The sequence below is a fragment of the Dama dama genome, chromosome 19 (genome assembly GCF_033118175.1).
Source record: "Dama dama isolate Ldn47 chromosome 19, ASM3311817v1, whole genome shotgun sequence".
In the NCBI taxonomy this organism is placed as follows: Eukaryota; Metazoa; Chordata; class Mammalia; order Artiodactyla; family Cervidae; genus Dama; species Dama dama.
In genome coordinates, this window is record NC_083699.1 from 10,392,374 (window position 1) to 10,411,942 (window position 19,569).

A 19,569-nucleotide genomic window follows, 5' to 3' on the forward strand; every position below is an offset into this window, starting at 1 on the left:
TATAGAGCTTCTCCATCTTTGGCTGCAAAGAATATAATCAATCTGATTTTGGTATTGACCATCTGGTGATGTCCATGTGTAGAGTCTTCTCTTGTGTTGTTGGAAGAGGATATTTGTATGACCAGTGTGTTCTCTAAGCAAAACTCTGTTAGCCTTTGACCAGCTTTGTTTTGTACTCAAAGGCCAAATTTGCCTGTTACTCCAGGTATTTCTTGACTTCTTATTTTTACATTCCAGTCCCCTATAATGAAAAGGACATCTTTTTTTTTGAGTGTTAATTCTAGAAGGTCTTGTAGGTCTTCATAGAACCATTAAACTTCAGCTTCTTCAGCATTACTGGTCAGGGCATAGGCTTGGATTGCTGTGATATTGAGTGGTTTGCCTTGGAAATGAACAGAGATCATTCCTTTTTTTTTTTTTTTTTTGAGATTGCATCCAAGTACTGCATTTTGGACTGTTTTGTCCAGGAGTCTCTGATGGAGGCATATGTTGGCTGTAAACCACAGAGTCTCCCTAGCCAACAAGAGTGAAACAAGTGAGTGACAACAGTCTTTATCCACAGCAAAAGAATAGTATATGAGCATCCCTGTCAGCATCATCAAACACCTGCTATGTGCCCAGGACTTTGCTATATGTTGGGAATAAGCAGATACTTTAGACACAGTTCCTGCCCTCACAGATCTCAGTCTGGAAGGAGAAACTCATATTACATGTGAGTATAATATGGACTTCCCTGGTGGCTCAGTCAGTAAAGCATCTACCTGCAGTGCAGGAGACCTGGGTTCACTCTCTGGGTCTGGAAGATCCCCTGGAGAGGGAAATACCAACCCACTCTAGTATTCTTGCCTGCAAAATTCCATGGACAGAGGATCCTGGTGGTCTACAGTCCGTGGGGTTGCAAAGAGTCAGACACAACTGAGTGACTAACACACAAAAACAACATACAAGCAACTCCTGCAGCTCAATTTCAGAAAAATAAATGACCCAATCAAAAAGTGGGCCAAAGATCTAAATAGACATTTCTCCAAAGAAGACATACAGATGGCTAACAAACACATGAAAAGATGCTTAACATCACTCATTATCAGAGAAATGCAAATCAAAACCACAATGAGGTACCATTACACGGCAGTCAGGATGGCTGCTATCCAAAAGTCTACAAGCAATAAATGCTGGAGAGGGTGTGGAGAAAAGGGAACCCTCTTACACTGTTGGTGGGAATGCAAACTAGTACAGCCGCTATGGAGAACAGTGTGGAGATTTCTTAAAAAACTAGAAATAGAACTGCCATATGACCCAGCAATCCCACTCCTGGGCATACACACCGAGGAAACCAGATCTGAAAGAGACACGTGCACCCCAATGTTCATCACAGCACTGTTTATAATAGCCAAGACATGGAAGCAACCTAGATGCCCATCAGCAGACGAATGGATAAGGAAACTGTGGTACATATACACCATGGAATATTACTCAGCCATTAAAAAGAATTCACTTGAATCAGTTCTAATGAGATGGATGAAACTGGAGCCCATTATACAGATTGAAGTAAGCCAGAAAGATAAAGACCATTACAGTATACTAACACATATATATGGAATTTAGAAAGATGGTAACGCTAACCCTATATGCAAAACAGAAAAAGAGACACAGATGTACAGAACAGACTTTTGAACTCTGTGGGAGAAGACGACGGTGGGATGTTTAGAGAGAACAGCATCAAAACATGTATATTATCAAGGGTGAAACAGATCACCAGCCCAGGTTGGATGCATGAGACAAGTGCTCAGGGCTGGTGCACTGGGAAGACCCAGAGGGATTGGGTGGAGAGGGAGGTGGGAGGGGGGATCGGGATGGTGAATACATGTAAATCCATGGCTGATTCATGTCAGTGTATGACAAAAACCACTACAATATTGTAAAGTAGTTAGCCACCAACTAATAAAAATAAATGAAAAACAACATGCGCCATGATGTATGGCTCTCTGAAAGCAGGTGTAGAGGACTGAGCCCGCAGAGAGAACAGGCATTAATTTTACATTCCTCTGTCAGAGGAAGTGAATGGCAAACTAATGCATGATGCCTGGAAGCATTTGCTTTTGATTAAGTGCATATTTAAATATCACCCCACCCTTCAGTCAAGCTCACGCCTCAGTCTCAGTCACGTGGCTGATTTTACTTTCTAAAGGGAAAGTAAGAAATGGAATTGGGAAGATTTGGAGCATGAAATCTGTCTTAGATGCTTTTTTGTTTATTTTGCCTTTGAAAACTACACAGCTCATTACACTGGAAACTAACACAAATCTCATTACAAAGTGGATGACACAGAAGGCTTTACCTTTGCTTCATCTTGTGGAACTTCTTTGAAAACAAATCATCACCCCAGGGTGAAGAAAACTTTGAAAGCTTTTGAGTCTTTCTTCTTAGTGTTGAAAATGCAAGTATATGTGTGATATTCACGCAGGAAAGTGTGATCATTTGGTTGTTAAGAGAGATGTGATATTGGACAAAATTTAGAAGGCGGCAAAGTTTAATTTCCCCCGTGGGGCCGCTTCCTTCATCTTCCTACCAAGTGTGCGTGCTAAGTTGCTTAAGTCATGTCTGATTCTTTGCAACCTTATGGACTGGAGTCCTCCAGGCTCCTCTGTCCATGGGATTCTCCAGGCGAGAATACTGGAGTGGGTTTCCATGCCCCTCTCCAGGGGAATCTTCCCAACCCAAGGATTGAACCTGTGGCATGTAAGTCTTCTGCATTGGCAGACAGGTTCTTTACCAGCACCACCTGAGAAGCCCCACCACCCTACTTTTATTCCCTCTTCCAATTCTTTCAGAAGTTGAGTGCTTTATTTCTTGACTGTTTCTTCTAATCCCTCCAAGCTGACATAAGAAAAAGTCTGAAACTTCTTCACAGTAAGGTATAAATGACAGATAAGAGTTTATAACCAAATCTCTCAAACAGCAGAAGGTGCCAAGGGGCATCTGGTAATCTTTGGGACCAACATGGCACATCTCTTAGACAACAAACTTACTTGAAGAATTAATAAGGAAACATTATTTTATGTTAAAACAAACACAAATATAATATGGAATGAAATGTGAAATGATTGAATTGCACTAAATTAAATTGTTATAAAAGAAATATCATGCATGAGGCTGAAACCCCAGAACCCTGGGGATGGCAAATCCTCTTCTGTCTCCTCTGCCCTAGTGGGTAAGCCCAGCTATAGGCGGATGGATGAGGCTTTTGAGGAGCCCTGTAATGGGAGACATTAGGGTCAAGATTTGTATTCATGTAGAGGTAATACAAGCAGCAAGCCTGAATTGGAAGTAATTTCAGCAAGGGCCTAAAAATTTTTTGTAACTTACTGAAATTAAACAAAAGAATACTAAACACCAACACTGTCAAGTTTATTATACACATTTTAAAGAGTAGCTGTAGGGTATGGCATATTTCACTTTCAAAACTTTTCAGGATTGCCTACCCTCATAGTTTGAAAAAGATGCTTCTAAACCCATGTTGCTTTGTGGCAGATGGATGCACCAAGAGGCATTTTTTAAACAACATTTTTCTTTTAGCTTCATTCAAGATGCTTGATGTATGGACCCCTCTGGCAGTCTGGTGAAGTTTACGGACTCCTTAGAAAAAGTGCTTTTAAACACATAACACAAAATATACAAGAATCTGATTAAATAGAAATATAGTTCAAAATATTTAAAATCCAAATTTGTGACCTAATAAGACATGCACTTCTTTCTCAATATATTAAATAACAAGCTCTAGGAGTAGGCTGAATACCAAATTTCCAAAAAGTGATAGGTATAAATAGCGAGTGCAAATTATTTTTTTGAAATCTCTGAGGTAACTGTGAGGTGGTAGAAAAATACCTGTAATTTCTTTTGATGGCAAAGTAACAGTTAATGTGGGTACTTCTGTGGTTTCTTGCCAACATTTATACTTGAAGGAGGAGCTAAATTTCAGTTAGAAGTTGGTGAAAAATAAAAATGTATTTTTCTCACGCATGTTCATGAACCCCAAATGATATGCCCTTAGATAAAAAGGTGCTAGATTCTCTTGACTTCAGACTGAATTATTTCCAGCTATTCTGATGCCTTAGATACTTGGGACAGAAAAAGCAGTGAGTAAATTTTATTTAAGTGATAAGTGGACTTTGATGAGCATTTCGCAACCTTTATCACCATCTCCACCCCGGCAGATCATCCAAGTTCTGCTCTTGTGCACAACTTTGTGTTCCAACTCCATTTCCCTCCTCCTGGCAGTCACAGAAGAAAAGTTCTAAGTTTCTCAGACCCACATGAATTCTCCAAACTGCCTTTCCCAACAAAACACCACCTTCTCTTTCACCTCCATTATCTATCTTTAGCCCTTGTTTCCCACTGTCTTAATGGTCCTAGCAATTCACATATAATAGGTTGAGGATGTTTGCAATGTCTAAGCACAAATCCATGAAGTAAGAGGATAGGGTCACAGAAGTAGGTCTTGAAAGCCACAGAAGCAGCCTTCTAGCAGCTTTAGTCCTAAATCGGAACCCCACCAGCTTCAGTGTTTGAGACTCCACTTTTCCTAGAAAATAAGAAAGGAAGAAAGTAAGTATCATTTTTTGAACACCGAAGTTTCCTGGGAATGGTTCTGGATTTATATTTTCTCAATCTCCGAAAGAAAGAAAAAGCAGGGAGCTATTAATATCCCCATTTATGAATGAGGAAAGAAGCTTAAAAAGTTTAAGTAACCCTCCCAATGTCACACACAGTTCTGTTGAACTAATTAATTAACTATAGGGAAATCACTTTTTGCTATACCTGTATAGACTTCTCTAGAGTGCACAGATCAACAGGTGATTTTTATATGTCCAAAGAAAATGAATAAGAATCTAGTTGGAATTTACAACAGATAAATGGCTTGAACCTCTAAATCAAAGAATTTGGAAGAATTCCATTCTACTTTGCTACTACTTAGATAAAGAAAGGAATGAAACAAAGTTTCATTGTGCTACTTATCAATGTCTGTCATTAAAATGCATGGCTAAATCATTTATATTCCTAGTGGTTTCCAAATGAATCATTTATCACTGTCAGCAGTGATGAACAGTGCCCTCATAAGAAAACATTATTACCATTTGTAGTCACCTTCATGGTCCTTAAAATGTATGTTCTCATACAACTATAAAAACCTGCTGGCTGACAAATGAACACACCTTCTGCTCTGTATTTTTCAAAACAGGTTAGCTGTACATTTCTTTTTTTTTCCATTCCACACCCCACGTTTGACTAGTAGCTTCCAGATAAGGCCCCGCACACTGCAGAATGTGATTTAGAAGGATCAGAAAGATGTTCAGCTAGACTAAAACAGCAGATGATGTAATGATCTGAGCCCATGAAAACCAGGTCAAGCCAAATTTGTTTCTGCTGGTTTGACAAGGCCACTGAGCCCTTTACATGTGCCTTCAGCTCGTCTCTGCTGTGTCAGCCTCCAAATAAGGGATTTTTCTCCTGTGCAACATGCATCTTTCTTGGTCTAATGCAAGGTACCTATTTTAGCCAACTGTTCCTTTCTTCCAAGCAGTTTACTGTAAATAGTGTCTAAGATACACGTATGAGGAAGCAAGCAATTTAAAACAACACATTTAGGCGCTAACTTTCTGCTTTTAGCATCTTTGATTTGTAAAGGACCTGTAAACATCAAATGGCATTTGATACTGTGCCTGAGTGACACTTGATTTCAGTTCTTACAATTCTATTATTGTCTTAAAATAAAAAGAGCATGATGGCTGCTCCACAAAACAACACTAGAAATTATATTTAATGAATCTGTCATGGGACTAACCATTGTCCTAAAACAAGATCAGCCACCGAGAGGACAATTCTGTCTTTAGAAAGAAGAAATACAACCTTTGCCTTCTCAAGAAGCTATATCCCTTCTCCAGTAACTTTCCCAAGGCTTTGACTTAAGGTTTAGGATTTCCAAAATTTGACTGACAAAGCTAAGTGTCCCATGCCCCCATATTGATGTCATTCATTTCTAATATTAGCAGCTGAGCAGCTCAGGTTCACTTGGGAAAGAGGAGCTTTTATTTTGAGTTGAACAGGAGCATATACTAAAAATGAACACAGTGAGACTTTCTTCTGGTATGTCTGACACAGATAAAATAGGGAAACTAGTGCAGTGCAACTGCTTTGAATTAAATGGAAGAGAAATTCTATCTATTCGAACATTTGATGTGCTTCCAGAATTTGTTGGTAGCCTCACCTGTGCTAATGCTGAGGAATTAAGAGATAAAATGCAATTACATTAAGTTGTTTCAATGCACAATGTCACACAAGGTCATGAAGTATGCATGAAAATTCCATTGAGTTGGATAGAGAAGCTTCCAGTGTGATGTGTAAACTTGGCCATTGTCTGGTGCTGTAGCCACACAAACAAGCTTTTGGATGATGTATTCTGGACTCATTAGATCAAATGTGTCAAGTATTTGGGCTTCTATTACCCAGCAGAGCTTAAATGGATCAAAGTGGCTAAACAGTCACCCCACCTCCGCTTAGTATTGTGCAGACAGGAACGTGGGCTGGGTGGAGATATGCCATTTGGAATCACGGAAATTGTGTTGGAAATCCACATGAACTGGAGGAAGTTATTTCCTCCTATCTTCACCATCTGCTAAGTGAGTGGCAAGAGTGCTTTATTGGGTAGGAGCCTCATGATGAGAGTTATCCCTGCAAAAAGTAAGGGCAATGGACTTAGAGACCAGGTATAGCTTATGCACAGAAAATACCTCTCACTTTAAAAAACAGCTAACTGAATTTGGTAATCATTCCACTTATTCTTGTTGTTGTTTAGTTGTTAAGTTGTGCCTGACTCTTTTGTGACCCTGTGAACTGTAGCCTGTCAGACTCCTCTGACCATGGGATTTTCCAGGCAAGAATACTGGAGTGGGTTGCCATTTCCTTCTCCAGGGATCTTCCCAACCTAGGGATCAGACCTGCGTCTCCTGCGTGGTAGGCAGATTCTTTACCACTGAGCCAACAGGGAAGCCCAATCGTTCCACTTGAGAGAAAAAAGAAATAATCTGTGAAAAAGTTAAATAAAGTTAAGACACCAAGGCTCAGTGTGAGACCTATCACCTCTCTATCAATATTTGTGATTGAACTTTTCTGATAGTGCAAAATCTTCTAAGGCTTTCATTCCAGAAAAGCTGGCCTGGGTGTTCAAACAGCAGTGGCAATAACATGGGCTAGGTTGAGTACTTGCTACTTTGCAGTTTGTATTGGCTGGCAGTCCCAAGTTTCTCAAGTTTGGCCCTCCAAACCCATATCAGAGTGATCACTGTCTCCCTAGATCCCTGGCATAAGGGACCTTAGAGCAGGTCTCCCTACCTTGGGTGCTGAGATGTTGCTCAGTAAGTGCCCAGTGTCAGAATCTTGCCCTATTTGAGTTTGTTAGAAAAATTTCTTCCTCTGCTTCATTTTCTGCACCAAGTTCCTGTTCCCTATTGTGCTCAAAGTCACGGAAAGATATTAAAATTACATGAGATTCCTTGCCTAGATCTTTCCCCCCATGACACCCACATAGTTATGCAAGTGCAAACCTGAGGTAGCTCCTCCATGTACTCCCAAGAACCTCCATGGGAGGACACCCCCCACTGCATTGTGATTACGCGGTTGCTCTCCTGTATCTTCATGACCTTGCCCATTGCTTTGAACATGGTAATCTGTCAATAAACCAGTAATTCATCAATGTCAAATATCTCTACCTGGAAGAGTGTTATTCACTTATATATTTATTTGATTTTTTTTTTTTATTCTGGTGTAGGGCTTTTTTTATACTCCCCACCATATAGCTTTCACTCTAGATTCCTACCCTTTAAAATCAGTAGACTTTTAGATCACAAAGCAAAGCTTCTGGCTGTACATCCTGTGGTTTTCTGAGAAACTACTAAAAGAACAATTCCTTATGCAAATTAATTTCATGGGAGAGGTCCAAGTATTTTTCTCCTACTTAGCAGTTCAAAATATTTTTCACACACCTTTATGCAATAGTTTCCTGCCAGGTGGACTCATCCAATTCATATGGAAAATTTAGCGCTATGTCTCTGACAGCATAAGAAGAGTCAGAAGGCACCAAAAATAATTATGCTTTTGCATTTGTTTACTGTGAACGTGAACACATTAGCATACATTATCATGTTCCAGTCCCACAACAGCGATGCTGGATGAATGGCATAGACATTACTACCCCCATTTTACTATGAAGAAATTAAAGTCCAAGGAAGGAAGTGATATCTCCAAGGTCACCTAGCTGGTTGCAACAAAGTCACAAAAATCTGGATCTTTCAACTCTTTGCAGTGTAATGTCCTTTGGACCATGCTAGGAAAGGAACTGTGTTGCTTGGGTGGAATTTTATAGACAGTAGCAAGCAGGGGAAAGAAATAGATGCAAAAATAAGAGCACTGATTACTAGCTCTAAAGAAACCAAACTGTGGGATAATCAAGAGAGAATCTGGAAGAACTGAGCTGTAGAAAACTTTTTAGAAAAGTTGTTTCTATTTTTTTTGGGTAGAAGCAGGGAGAAAAGCTGTATTCTCATAAAAGCATCTGATCAGAAAGTAAGGAATACACTTTTCTACTGTGTTTCAATAATGTCAGCTTCATCTCTTCACATTGGATCTCTACAAAAATCTTCGAGACATCCTTTCTCTGAGAATTCAGTTTCTTCTCTGATGGCATTTAGGCAGATGACAGGAAGATGGGTTGGGTCTAGGTTTCCACAAACACCTTACAGTTAAGATTAGAGCACCTAGTTCTTTTTCTACTTAGAGAATGAAAATATATTTCCTCTCCCTGGATCAACTTTTAAGGATGCAAAGCAAAAATGTTGAGGAAAGGAAGAATCATTTAAGGACTGTCTGACCTTTTTGTAGGAATTTTGTGTAGTTTTTTTTTTATAAAAGTAATCTAATTTAGTTTAAATAGCCTAAAGGATTATTTTGTATTTGTTCTTTTAATATTCCCTATCCATCTGTAGTGATACTTTGTTTTAAAGTTCAGTTCATCTGTTACTCAGCCAACAAATGTTTATTAAGGGTCCACTATGGGCCAGGATCGATTGATGAATGAAGAATGACTGATGGGTAAATAATCTACAAATCTTGCCCTCAAGAAGAGAGATATTACACTTGTAAGAAACTGATAAAGAAGACCAATAGGGCTGAAAAGCTGTGTTTTGGGGGACCCTTTGTTGTTGTGCTGAGCCTAAGGACATTTTGGACTCTCTAGTGCCCAGACAGGGATGAAAGAGCCTCTTCCCCAAACCACCGGCTTGCATCTGGAACTCTGCCCCTACCACGGTGCTAGTCAAGAAGAACGTCATCAAATGTTTATATACCTGAAACTAACACAACACTGTTAATCAACTATATTTCAATTAAAAAATTTTTAAGTGATATTTAATACTCACAGTTAAAATTTTACCTGAGGAAACGATGACCATGTGTTGCTTTATTTTTATTTTAGGAATCTTGGAAAATCAGGACTCAGAGTTTCTTGCTTGGGTCTTGGTAAGTACTCAGGGTAACATGTAGGGGTGAGCTGGGAGGTGGGAGATTGGAGGGAATACCAGGGAATGATTGGGGTGTAGGTCAGGACCCAGTCTTCCTGACCAATGTTGCTTCGCTTCTTCTGAGCACACAACCCTTCTCCTTTCCTTCCCCACACAGCCCTCTGCCACTCAGGCCCAAGGAGCCACTGCAATCATGATGCCTTCTGGGGGCCTGTTAAGCAAAAAGAAATCTGATACTAAAGCACATCTTAGAGGAAGAGACGTCTCTGTTATTCTTCCCTTTTTTCTAGCAAGGGTACAGAACCTCATGGCATGTGGGTGTGTGTGCAATTCACCTGCGACATCATATGAATTTTTTTCTATCCTTATCTCCCCTTTCCCTAATTTTCTCATGTTTTTCTATTTTAATGTATTTATATACTCCAGTATTCTTGCCTGGAGAATTCCATGGACTGAGTAGCCTGGTGGGCTGCAGTCCGTTGGGTCACAAAGAGTCAGACACAACTGAGTGACTACCACACACACACATATACTTTTATAATGTACCTTAAGTGCTTTAGGCACAATATAAATATTTAAGACAGCTAAGAAGAGACGGCAATTTTAACATCATAAGAATACATCTGAAATGTTAAAATCTGAGTGTGGGGCTTAGGGCGTCATACAGCTTCTTGACATCCCCCAGATAAGGGAAACGGCCACTTTGCTGTTGAGCCAATTCGACATCATCAGAACTGTTTCTGTAACCTAAGAGAGTCTAGACCAGGATGGTAGCTGAGGACGTAGTGAGAGGTGGTCAGAGTATAGCTATGTTCTGAAGGTTGAGCCTGGCAGATCTTCTGTCAGATTCTATTTGGGTTGCAAGAGAAAAGAGAAGAGTCAAAGATGATGCTAAGGTTTTTTGCCTGAGCAACAGAAAAGATGGAATTGCCAGTAAGTGAGATGTGGAAGAATGAAGGGGGACTTAGGAGGGGAGAGAACTGATTGGTTTGGGACATGTTAAGTCTGAGATACCTATTAGACATCCAAGAAAAGATATGCATGTATATAGGCAAAAGGACATATGAATCTTGAGTCTAGAAGTGAGATCTGAGCTGGATGTAGGATGACGTAGGAGTCATCAACATGTATATATTGTATAAGCCACGAACCTGGATAAGAACATTAAGGGAGTGAGTATAAATAGTACAGAAAGCAGAAGAACATGGTCTGTGACCTGGGAAGTCCATTAAGAAGTTGAGAAAATGAGGAAGAGCCAACAAAGAACATTGAAAACAAGCAGTGGATTTTTGTTTTTTTGTTTTGTTTTGTTTTCCAAAAAACAGATGAGGAAAACCAGGAGAATAGGGAATCCTAGAATCCAACATCTCAAGGGGGATAGAGCCAAACTCTGTCAATGTTGCTCATGAGTCAAGCAAGATGAGGGTCAATAATTGATCATTCAGTTTAGCTGCATGCAAATCACTAGTGACTTTGAAAAGATCCATTTTGAAGCAGTGAGGGGTTCACTGACACATGATTGAATATGTTCAAGAGAACATATAAAGAAAAGGACTGGCAGCTGCCCTTTTGATGACTATTTCTATAAAGAGAAGCAGAGAAATGGAATGGAAGCTGGACTGGCAGGTGTGGTCAGAGAGTGTGCTGTAACACATGGAAGAAACAACAGCACACTCACATGCTGATGGAGAAATTCTTTTGAGAAGGGAAAACAATGGTTAAGACAAGTAGAGAAAAAAATACCTGCAATGATTTCTGGAAGACCCAAGAGGAGAGTAACATGAAAAAAGGCAGAGTGCATGGGCTTTGAGGCTGGTAGGTGGGTTGATAGGGTGACAGAAGCAGTATCTTGTAGAAGTTGTTTTCTACCGCTTCTGTATGCTCAGTGAAATCAGAAGCAAGGTCATATCAGCTATTAGGGAGGATGAAAGAGTGGTGTTGAAAGTTTGAGGAGAGAGAGAATTTCTAGGAGAGTAGAAGAGTGAATGGGCCAAAGGAATGCATCAGAGTGGCTAGACAGCATTAAGGATCTTTTTGAGATTTGTGCTAATAAATTTGAAGAGACCATCTCCATGGTTGGGTGTTTTTCTTCCAGTCGTGTTCAGCCATGCAAGTCCAGGTGGGGTTTTTCAAGGGCATAAGATACAAAAGAGAGGCAATGATGTTGAAGGTTTATGCAAAGGGGTGATCGTAATGGTGGGCTTTTGGGTTGAAGCTGAGCAGGCAGGAAAATGAGGACTAAAACCACGAAAAGGAGGAGGCAGAAGGACAGTGAAAACTGGGAAGGATCAGTGAACTGTACATGCAGAGGACCAAGGCACTGTTGGAGTAACATCAGTAGAGACAGTAGAATAGAAGAATAGAAAGTGGTGGTTGGAAAGAGAGATTCTTGAAATTGAGGTTATGGGGGGGTCTCGCTCTTGTTAAAGTCTAAAGCATGTCCCTTGGGAGAGGGTGACTGAGGTTGTGCTGAATGCAAGATAAGTAGACCAGAAGAGGTCAAGAAGCTGAAAGATAAAGGTGTAAGGAAGGATTGATTACCTTTGGGGTCTGAAATCACTAAAATGTATGACAAAACTAATATGGGAGAGTGTGACAATGAACCAGAGCTAAACTTTTCCTATGAGAGGGACTGACTAGCAATGAGTAAGTGACTGTAACATGGGTGGACTGGTGATGTGAGTTTCAAAACGGGTTTAGTTCAGTTCAGTTCAATAGCTCAGTCACGTCCTACTCTTTGAGATCCCATGAACTGCAGCACACCAGGCTTCCCTGTCTATCACCAACTCCCAGAGTCTACCCAAACTCATGTCCACCACATTGGTGATGCCATCCAACTATCTCATCCTCTGTCGTCTCCTTGTCCTCCTGCCTTCAATCTTTCCCAGCATCAGGGTCTTTTCCAATGAGTTGGTTGTTCACATCAGGTGACCAAAGTATTGGAGTTTCAGCTTCCGCATCAGTCCTTCCAATGAACATTCAGGACTAATTTTCTTTAGGATGGACTGGTTGGATCTCCTTGCAGTCTAAGGGACTCTGTAGAGTCTTCTCCAACATCACAGTTCAAAGTTTTGGCTCTCAGCTTTCTTTATAGTCCAACTCTCACATCCATACATGACTACTAGAAAAGCCATGGCTTTAACTAGACAGACTTTTGTTGGTAAAGTGATGTCTCTGCTTTTTTTTAATATGCTGTCTAGGTTGGTCATAGCTTCAAGGAGATCGCCATTATCTTCATTCAGTTCAGTTCAGTTCAGTTCAGTCACTCAGTCGTGTCTGACTCTTTGCAACCCCATGGACTGCAGCATGCCAGGCCTCCCTATTCATCACCATCCCCTGGAAGTCTACTCAAATTCATGTCCATTGAGTCAGTGATGCCATCCAACAATCTCATCCTCTGTCCTCCCCTTCTCCTCCTGCCCTCAATCTTTCCCAGCATCAGGGTCTTTTCCAATGAGTCAGTTCTTTGCATCAGGTGGCCAAAGTATTGGGCGTTTCAGCTTCAGCATCAGTCCTTCCAATGAACACCCAGGACTGATCTCCTTTAGGATGGACTGGTTGGATCTCCTTGCAGTCCAAGGGACTCTCAAGAGTCTTCTCCAACACCACAGTTCAAAAGCATCAATTCTTCGGTGCTCACCTTTCTTTATAGTCCAACTCTCACATCCATACATGACTACTGGAAAAACCGTAGCTTTGACTAGATGGGCCTTTGTTGACAAAGTAATGTTGCTGCTTTTTAATATGCTGTCTAGGTTGGTCATACCTTTTTTTCCAAAGAGATTATCTTCATTACCTCCACCATAGTTTGACCTCAGGTCAAGCAACAGGAGGGGAACACAGCCCTGTCCATCAACAGAAAATTGGATTAAAGATTTATTGAACATGGCCCTACCCATCAGAACAAGACCCAGTTTCCCCCTCAGTCAGTCTCTCCCATCAGGAAGCTTCCATAAGCCTCTTATCCTTCTCCATCAGAGGGCAAACAGAATGAAAACCACAATCACAGGAAACTAACCAAACTGATCACATGAACCACAGCCTTGTCTAGCTCAATGAAACTATGAGCCATGCCGTGTAGGGCCGCCCAAGATGGATGGGTCATGGTGGAGAGTTCTGACAAAACATGGTCCACTGGAGAAGGGAATGGCAAACCACTTCAGTATTCTTGCCTTGAGAACCCCATGAACAGTATGAAAAAGGCAAAGCAGGTTGGGAGGAGGAATTGGGAGGAAGGTTTCTTGAACTTTGTGAATGTGGAGACCGGATGAAGCGACGATAGTGAATGAATAAAAGATAGTGGCAACTGATTCTGCCCCCTTTCACAGTATAGTGAAAATATTGAAGCCTAATGATGCCTGAGTTTTTCTGATTCTCCTTAATAATATGGTTTGGGAAGTGAAGGTGGTCTTTGTTCACCGTAATACTAAGGCAATTTGACTTTTGCTCAATTTATGGCTCTTATTTTATTACTGTTTACTTGTATTGGAAAGACCCTGTAGATTCATTACCAGGGATATTCTAACCTTAGTGTTTTTGAGAGTGCTTAACAGACATGACTTGCAACTAAACAATAGTAGCAACAACAGCAACAAATGATAAATAGCTGTTCACTACTTATGACTGAAGGAAGTTAAGGAATATGGCAATCTAAGAAAATATGGATTAAGAAATGTAGTGAACAATCCAGACTTAGAGAATGAATTTATGGTTGCCGGGGGCAGGGAGGATGGGGGGGAAGGGATAGTTGGAGGGTTTGGGACGGACATGACATACGTCTATGTGTTCCAGTACAGCACGTGGAACTCTGCTCCACGTGACGTGGCAGCCTGCGTGAGGGGGGCATTTAGGGGATATTGGATCCATGTGTGTGTATACCTGAGTCCCTTCGCTGCTCACCTGAAATGACCAAAGCATTGTTAATCAGCTATACCCCAACACAAAATAAAAAGTTTCTAAAAAAAGAAATACAGTGAACGATCTTAGACACCTGTCTCATAGAATCAGTATCTGTAGTGGAAAATATTTCATCAAAAGTACCTAGAAAATTCAACCAGAAGCCCTGAAGACTATAAAAAATTCAGGTGCCTATGAAGTGCCACATCCACGTGAGTCTCCAGGGGGCAGACTAGTTTTTTAAAACTGTGCATGAGCTGTAGGGATTTTGGTGAATTTTGAAACAGACCTGATTCAGGAGCAAGTGCTGATTTGAGCTTTAGGGTTTTTTTCTAAGAGCTTGAACACTTGTGATAAGACATGGCGTGAAAAAATAGGAGGAAATAAGGAAGTTCATGGGATTGACTTGTTTCATTAAAAACAGGTAGCAAAGCTTGAATAAATATTCTTTGAGAACTTTTCTGAGTTACTTACTTCTGTAAAACATAGGAGACAAAAAGAAATTCATAGGAAGAAATAATGCACCAACTTTAGATAATTTTTCAGGCTCTGCATGCCTCAGCTGTCAAATCCAGGTGGAGCTGGATTTACTGTTGCGGACTTGGGATATCAGCTCAGTTATAACATGTGTTCAACTGAGGCTTTGAAAATTAAGTATTAAATATTCCAAGCAATCATAGGACTACAGATGTCTTTTACTGAAGTACTTTGGAGAAGGACAGGCTGGGAATTTCTCGTCCTGCCAAGCATACGCAAGAGCATATGCAAATGGAAGCAGAAAGGTGAAATAACTCAAGGATGAACTGAAGATCCAGCTAAAGGAACACAGCTCTGTCAACAGAAGAGTAGGGGGTGGGAGTCAAGTGGAGACCCAGCCGTGAGCTGCTGTGGCTAGACTGGTTTGTAAATACACTGGCCCAAAATCAAGGAAACTGATGGGAAGGTAGCAAAGCCACCAAAGAGTGATTGAGCATCATCTCAGTCTAGTGGGAAGTGGGATTATCTTCTGAGAGAGAAAGAGGAGAATTTACGTATTCATTCATTCTTCCACTTCTCTGTTCTCAGCAAACATTCAGGAAACCAGGTATCAGGCTAGCTACAGAGGTTATCAAGATGAAAACAGCAAGGCTATCAAGATGAAAACCGCTCTCAAATTGCTCATCATGCAATTGGAGTCAGGCACGCAAAAACAGACAGTGCATTGGACGGATGTCATAATAGAGGGTAGAGGATGAACCAGGCATGAAGAAGGTCTCCTGCGGAATCTGGAGCAGCTCCACAAGGGAGGTGCTGTTTGAGCTGAGACTTGAAGAAGGTCATCAAGTAGAGAAAAGTGGGGAAGGATGAAAGACAGAAGGAGCAACATGAGCAATGGCCTGGAGGGAGACCCATGGAGTGGGAGATACTGGAGGAATACTAGTGTCTGTGTAGAACATTGGGAAGGCAGGGTATTGGGAACCACAAGAGCTGAGCCTGGAAAGAAAGCTAGGCCTGATTAGGAAGGCCATCATTTGCCTCACTAAGGCATTGAGCTCTAGTCCTCCAGGTCTCTGGGGTTCCTCCAAGTCCTGCAGCCCCAAGGTCTCGGGGAACACCTGGGAGATGAGGTACAGACAGGAGACACATTTCCCTACCCGCCTTCCATTGCCACCACTTCAGCAAAACAGCTCTACTTTTCTAAATGTGAACATGAATATAAGATTTTAAAGGTAAATTTAAATGTAGTACTTTAAATTTAAAAATTTTAATATAGTGTATCATAAATGACTTTGTTTTTTAGAACAAGAGTAGGTTCACAGCAAAACTGAGCAGAAAGTACAGAAATTTCCCCTTAATCATATACTCACAGCTTCCCCCACTATCAACATCCCACATCAAAGTAGTACATTCATTACAGTCTTACTGTAATGAATGTATTATTATTACATGCCGAATGTATTATTCATACATACCGTGAATGTATTATTACACTGACATACTGTTATCTCCCAAAGACTATACTTACATGTGTAACTTTGGTGTCTTACATTCTGTGGGTTTGGACAAATGTCATAATAGATATTCACCATCATAGTATTATACAGAGTAGTTTACCGCCCTTAAAATCCTCTGTGCTCTGCCTATTTTTTCTGACCTCTAACCCCTGGCAACCACTGACCCTTTTACTGTTTCCATAGCTTTGCATTTTCCAGTTTCATGTAGTATGCATATCCTATAGTATGCAGTCTTTTCATATTGGCTTCCTTTACTTAGTAATATGCGTTTAAGTTTCTTCCATGTCTTTTTATGGTTTGATAGCTCATTTCTTTTTAGTGCTTCATGTTACATTTTGAAGGAAAAACAGCATCCTTCTTCCAAAAAAAAAAAAAAAAAAGTGTGTTAAAGCTCTGCTCCAGCTTGTGAAAAGCCATTGAAAAACTTGAATCAGGAGTAGGACATGATAAGATGTATTTGAATTGTTTTCTGGAAACGATGTGAAGGCTAGATTAGAGGGGGACAGAGTTGAGCCTGGGGTCAGATGATGAGGCAGTGGTAGTAAAGATGGACAGGAAGAAGGTGATTTTTTTTAAGGAGGAAGAATAAACAGGACTTAGTGACCTTGGGGTTCAGAATGAGAGGTCTCCATGAACAGAGTTCCGGATTGGGCATGTGGGTGGCCAGGCTGAAATCTCAGAAGGAGGAAATGTAGGAGGGAGCAGTAAGAAAAAGGAAGAGGAGAGGCAGAAGCACTGTTGGCTAGAGGAGACCCAAGAGCCTGCCAGCATCAGCTTCAGATACCCAGAGGGCCCAGGGAATGCAGGAGAGAGCTCCAACCAGCAGTAGAGACCCAGGAGCTTCTAACAGGGGTGAACCCATGGTTGTCACTGAAGTCACCTGCAAATACAGAAGACTGAGGTGTTCAGACAGGTTTAGGACACCTGCCTTTTGGAGTCTCTCAGGCTGTATGCTCCCTGAGAGCAGAGATCTCTTCTGTTTTTTTTTTTTTTTTTTCCTTTCCTACATCCCTGTTAACAGATCATGGTATCTGGCAAGTAGTAGGTGCTCAAAAATAGTTATTGAATAGAAGACTAGGTAAGTGGGTCAATTGCTAAGGAATGACAAAATGCACAGTGGGTAGCCGCGAGGATCCAGAGAAAGTCAGAAATGATGAATTGCTGGGGTCTAGCCAGCCCAGTTCTTTGGCTTTCTCCAGCAGCGTATCAACACAGAAACAAAGAAGGCCAAGTGGAGCTGGGAGGTGGGGAGAGAGCGTAGAGAGAAACCCAACACATGTCAGGACCAGGGGATCTACTGTGTACATAGCAACGCGAGTCCAGACTGGGCTGGGCTCAGAGCTCTCAGTCCTGCAGATAGAAAGGGCGTCTGCCCACACACATTGGGAGCAGGAAGTCCTTCTGATTCATGCCACAGGAGGTCATACCCCACAGGGGGCAGCTGTTCCTACAGGTGCTGGAAAGGGGCAGACTTCATCCTGCCACTCACTCTGAGATACACATGCCTCTATCCACTTAAGAGGCTGGCAAGAGAAAAGGCATGTGAAGGTTAATTTTATTTGTCAACTTGACTAGGTCCCAGGGTACCTGGATTGGTCAAACATTATTCCAGGTGTGTCATGAGGATGACTTTGGATGTAATGAATATTTGAATTTGTAGACTAGATAAAGCAGATTGACTCCCTAATGTAGATGGGTGGCCCTCCTTCTGTTAGTTGAAGGCTTAAATACAACAAAAAGGCCTAGCCCCCTTGAACAAGAGCGGACTCCTCCAGCCTGACTGCTTCAAGCTGGAGCATCAGATTTTTCTGGCCTTTGAACTCAAAATGAAACATTGTGTTTTCTTGGGTCCTGCAGCTTTTGGACTAGAATTTACACCATCAACTCTTTTGATCCTCAGGCCTTCAGACTTGGACTGAAACTATACATGGGTTATCATGGGTCTTGAGCTGCAGATGACAGATCTTGGGACTTCCCAGCCTTCACAACTGGGACCCAATTCCTTATAAGAAATCAATCTCTCTCTATGTGTGTGTGTATATATATATGTGTCTGTGTGTGTGTGTATAATTTCTATATATAAAAACATATTTTCTATATTTTATTATATATTATGTGTGCTAGTCACTTAGTCGTGTCCAACTCTTTGTGACCCCCTGGACTATAGTTCGCCAGGATCCTCTGTCCATGGAATTCTCCGGGCAAGAATACCGGAGTGGGTAGCCATTCCCTTCTCCAGGGGATCTTCCCAACCCAGGGATCAAACCTGTGTGTCCTGCATTGCAGGCAGATTCTTTACCATCTGAGCCACCAAGGAAACCCATTATATATTATAATTATATATAAATATTACATATAAAAAGATATATAGCAAGGAATTTTATAGAAATTATAAGATTCTATTTCTCTGGAGAACTCTAATTAATAAAAGCATTTTGCTAGTTTTGTAAAAATATCACACAGGTGCTTGTGGCAAGACAAATAGTCAGGTATTTCTAGGAAGTGATCAAGGTTGTGGGAAGATGGGAGGAGCACAGATGAGGGGGTTTGTGATCACTTGCTCAGTTTTTAGCTGAGCACATTTGGAACTTCATGCAGGATACCATCATCCCCTAAGGAGTCCTCCTGGGCTGTTCACTGGTCAGGAGGCATTTTATGCATTCCTGCCAGACTGGGCTGGGCCTGGATCTAAACAGTGAAGAAAAGAAGGAACACCCATGCCTTCAGGGCCCTGATTTCTACAAACCTCAAGGCAGTTAATTCCCAGGCAGAGCAAACTGACTCCATGATCATCCTGTTCTGTGTTTATTCAGACAGCCCTTTTGCTCTTCATTCTTGAAGGGATAGAGTCATAAAGTAAAATATTTGACATCTTGGAGACACTGAGTCTCTCAGGAGGTGTGTCTTCTCAACTTGGTCTGGACAGCAGAATCACCTGTGGTGCTTTTTACAATGCAGATAACCAGTCTCCACCCAGACCTTTTGAATAAGAGTCTGCCAAGGCACAGGTGTTTTGAAAAGACTGTTCCAACGATTCTGAGGCAGTTGTAGGACTGGAACTCGTTGTCCTTACCAGAGAGAAGGCGATAGTGACTTACGTGGGCTGG

The 19,569-nt window shown here is 41.2% G+C and overlaps 1 protein-coding gene across 3 annotated transcripts in view; it reads left to right on the forward strand.

The window, feature by feature from the left end:
* Positions 1–19,569, forward strand: part of KCNAB1 (potassium voltage-gated channel subfamily A regulatory beta subunit 1) — a 453,549-nt gene that overhangs the window by 324,307 nt on the left and 109,673 nt on the right. For all 3 annotated transcript variants that reach the window (XM_061168184.1, XM_061168185.1, XM_061168186.1), the window contains exon 2: positions 9,527–9,570. In XM_061168184.1, coding sequence (XP_061024167.1) covers positions 9,527–9,570 — 44 coding nt within the window. The remainder of the gene's footprint in view (positions 1–9,526; positions 9,571–19,569) is intronic.